General features: G+C 36.3%; 1 protein-coding gene across 1 annotated transcript; it reads left to right on the top strand.

The window, feature by feature from the left end:
* Positions 1–254: 254 nt before the first annotated feature.
* LOC149234530 (uncharacterized) lies at positions 255–953 on the top strand. Its single transcript, XM_089368294.1, has one exon. The coding sequence runs from the start codon at positions 255–257 to the stop codon at positions 951–953; it is 699 nt and encodes a 232-aa protein (XP_089224420.1).
* Positions 954–2,961: the final 2,008 nt, after the last annotated feature.

A 2,961-nucleotide genomic window follows, 5' to 3' on the forward strand; every position in this document is an offset into this window, starting at 1 on the left:
AATAATAATAATAATAATAAGAACCATGATGATGATGGTTATGAAGACGTGATTAATAGTAATACTAGTAATAATAATAAGCCTCCGCAGCTTTCTCGTAGTAATAGGGTTGTTAATCTTTCTAAATTTTCCTTTCCCCTTCTGTTTTTAGCCTTCTTGAGAAGGGCCTAAATTTTGCCCTCGCCCCTAAGAAGATCCCTATAGAAGACATTATGTGTGAGGTAGAGTTTGGGATTAGGAGGTTTCTCGATAATATGCAGGACACTATAAGGCAAGATTGTGCTATTGTCCTCAGGAAGGCAAAGCCACCTAGAAACAATATTAGCAAGGGTGAGTTTGGGGCCCTCAAATCCTTGAACCACAACAAGGAGATTGTGGTTCTTAAAGCCGAAAAAGGAGGGGCTGTTGTCATCCTTGATAAGGAGTATTATCACCAGAATATGTTGGATCATCTTTCTAACAGTTGCAGCTATAAAAAGCTTAGCAAGAATCCCCTGAAAAAGATCTCCAAAACCGTTGCTCTAGCTATTAAATCTAGTCACACTGTGTGTTCCTTTTGCCACAAACTTATTGAGAGTAGCCCCATCACTCCACAAATCTATGGGCTTCCAAAGATTCACAAAGAGGGGGCTCCCCTAAGACCCATTGTCAACACCATAGGTGGTCCGACCTACCTCCTTGCTAAATACCTTGCCTTGAAGCTTAGACCCCTTATCAGCCTCACAGATTTGTTCGTCAAAGACTCTTCGTCATTTTTCAATGAGCTTAAAGGCATACAATTTGACCTTGGGGACATTCTTGTGAGTTTTGATGTGGTATCACTTTACACTTGCATTCCTATAAAGAAGGCCATTGAGGTCATCAACCGCCTAACCGATCCCGATACCGTTCATTTGGTTGAAATTTGTCTCACGTCTACCTTTTTCAGCTTTGAAGGTGAATTCTATGAATAGACCTATGGGGTTTCCATGGGCTCCCCCTGCCCTCGGTTGTTGCTAATCCTTATATGGAAGAATTTGAATCCAAAGCTTTAGCCTCAGCACGTCTCTTACCAAATCTCTGGAAAAGATTTGTTGACGACACTAGTGTCATCTAGTCTCATGGCCAGGAAGAGTTGGATCTATTTTTCCAACATCTCAATAGTCAATCCCCATCCATAAAGTTCATTATGGAGCAAGATGTTGATGGGTGTTTTCCTTTCCTAGATCTTCTCATTTCAAAGAATGATGATGGTTCTTTCTCCCATCAAGTGTTTAGGAGGAAAACTCATATTGAACAATATCTTCTTGCCAGCTCCCATCATTTCCCTGCTCAAAAGTTGGGTGTCCCCAACATGCTTGCGACTCGTGTGTTGAGAATATCCGATGAAAACAACCTTGATAGATATAAATCCCATCTCCTTAACATTTTTGTTAATAATGGTTATAGTAGGCACTGAGGTCTGAAAGCTTTCCTTAAAGCCAACAAAGGTCCCAATGTTAAGAAAGACTCTAAGGATCGAGTCTCACGGGTTCATATTCCTTTCATCCAGGGGACCACTAATAAGATTACGAGGATCCTCAGAAGGTATAATGTTCCCACTACCTTTAGACCCCTTAACACCATCCGTAGCTCCCTTAGATCGGTAAAATACCCTATTGACCCCAAGGATATGAAAGGTGTCTATGTTATTCCTTGCTCCTATGGGACCCCCTATGTTGGTGAGACGAGGCGTTCTATTAATCAAAGGATTCATGAGCACTCAGTTGACATTAAACATGGGAGGACCCAGTATTCCGCCTTGGTAGAGCACGCGGAAAAGACTAAACATCACATATGCATTGAGGAGGCCCGTGTTATTTCCAAGATTGCTCCTTTTCATCACCAAAAGTTTAGGGAGGCCATATAAATTGAAAAAATGCTGAGAAATCTCAATAGGGATGACGACTAGAAAATTAGCAGTTGTTGGATCCTTGCCCTTTCTTCCTAGCTGCCCCTTCCCCCCTCCCCCCGCCCCTACCCCCGCCCCGTGTGTTGTTATTTTCTGTGAGGCCTTCTTTGTTTTTCCCCCTCGTCTTTAGGATCATTTGTTTTCCTTTTTTCCTTCTCGACTCTTTTGTTTCTTTTCCGCTTTTAGTATTTTATTTTAATTTTACTAGTTCTCTTTCACTCCTAGATTAAAAATAAGAAAAAAAATGTTTGAATAAGTAATAAAAATGTTTTTTAACATAATTGTATAAATAAATTAAATAAAATTTTCTTTACCTAAACATTGATGAAGGAATTTCAAAGATGGGAACTATTTATCTTGTCACCCCTTTAGATATAATTAAATAAAATTAATAATGATCTAACTAACCAATTAGAAAAAGCTATATTCTTTCTCATTAGTTCTTCAATGACTTTAATTTAATTTCCAAGTTGTTTTAATTAGGAGAAATTTCTACATATTCAATACTGTTAGATTCCCTAAATTTAGTATTAGGTCAATTATTTAACTAACTAAATATGTTATCCATTTCATAAAATTTTATTATTTTTTTTATTATTTCATATAATATTAATGATAGCAGTTTTTATTTATTTAGATAGTGTTAATAATAAAAAAGGTCTATTAATAGGTCATTGATCTTGATAGTTAAATACAAACAATTACTTTTACTCAAATATGGTAATAAATATAACAAAACTAACATATAAATTAATTCAGTATTTATTTATTTATATAGTTTTAATAATAAAACAGACCTATTAATAGGTTATTGATTCATACTCTTGATATTTAAATACAAACAATTACCTTTGTTCAAATATGGTAATAAATATAACAAAATTAACTTAATTATTTTTTCCCTGTCCCTATCCCTTGGTCGAGTCTAGTTTCCCAGTCAAATATAGTTGTTTCCTAATCAATTATAGTTGTTGGATGATCTTCTCTCTCTATCTAACATGCAACCATGATCTGGTTCTTCAACTTGCCCT

This window comes from Pinus tabuliformis, chromosome 8 (assembly GCF_031772625.1).
Source record: "Pinus tabuliformis cultivar Carrire ecotype Pingquan chromosome 8, CPIR1, whole genome shotgun sequence".
NCBI lineage: Eukaryota > Viridiplantae > Streptophyta > Pinopsida > Pinales > Pinaceae > Pinus > Pinus tabuliformis.

What these genes read in the sequence shown, in the direction of transcription:
- LOC149234530 (XM_089368294.1), top strand. Translation starts at nt 255, where the DNA reads ATGCAGGACACTATAAGGCAAGATTGTGCTATTGTCCTCAGGAAGGCA.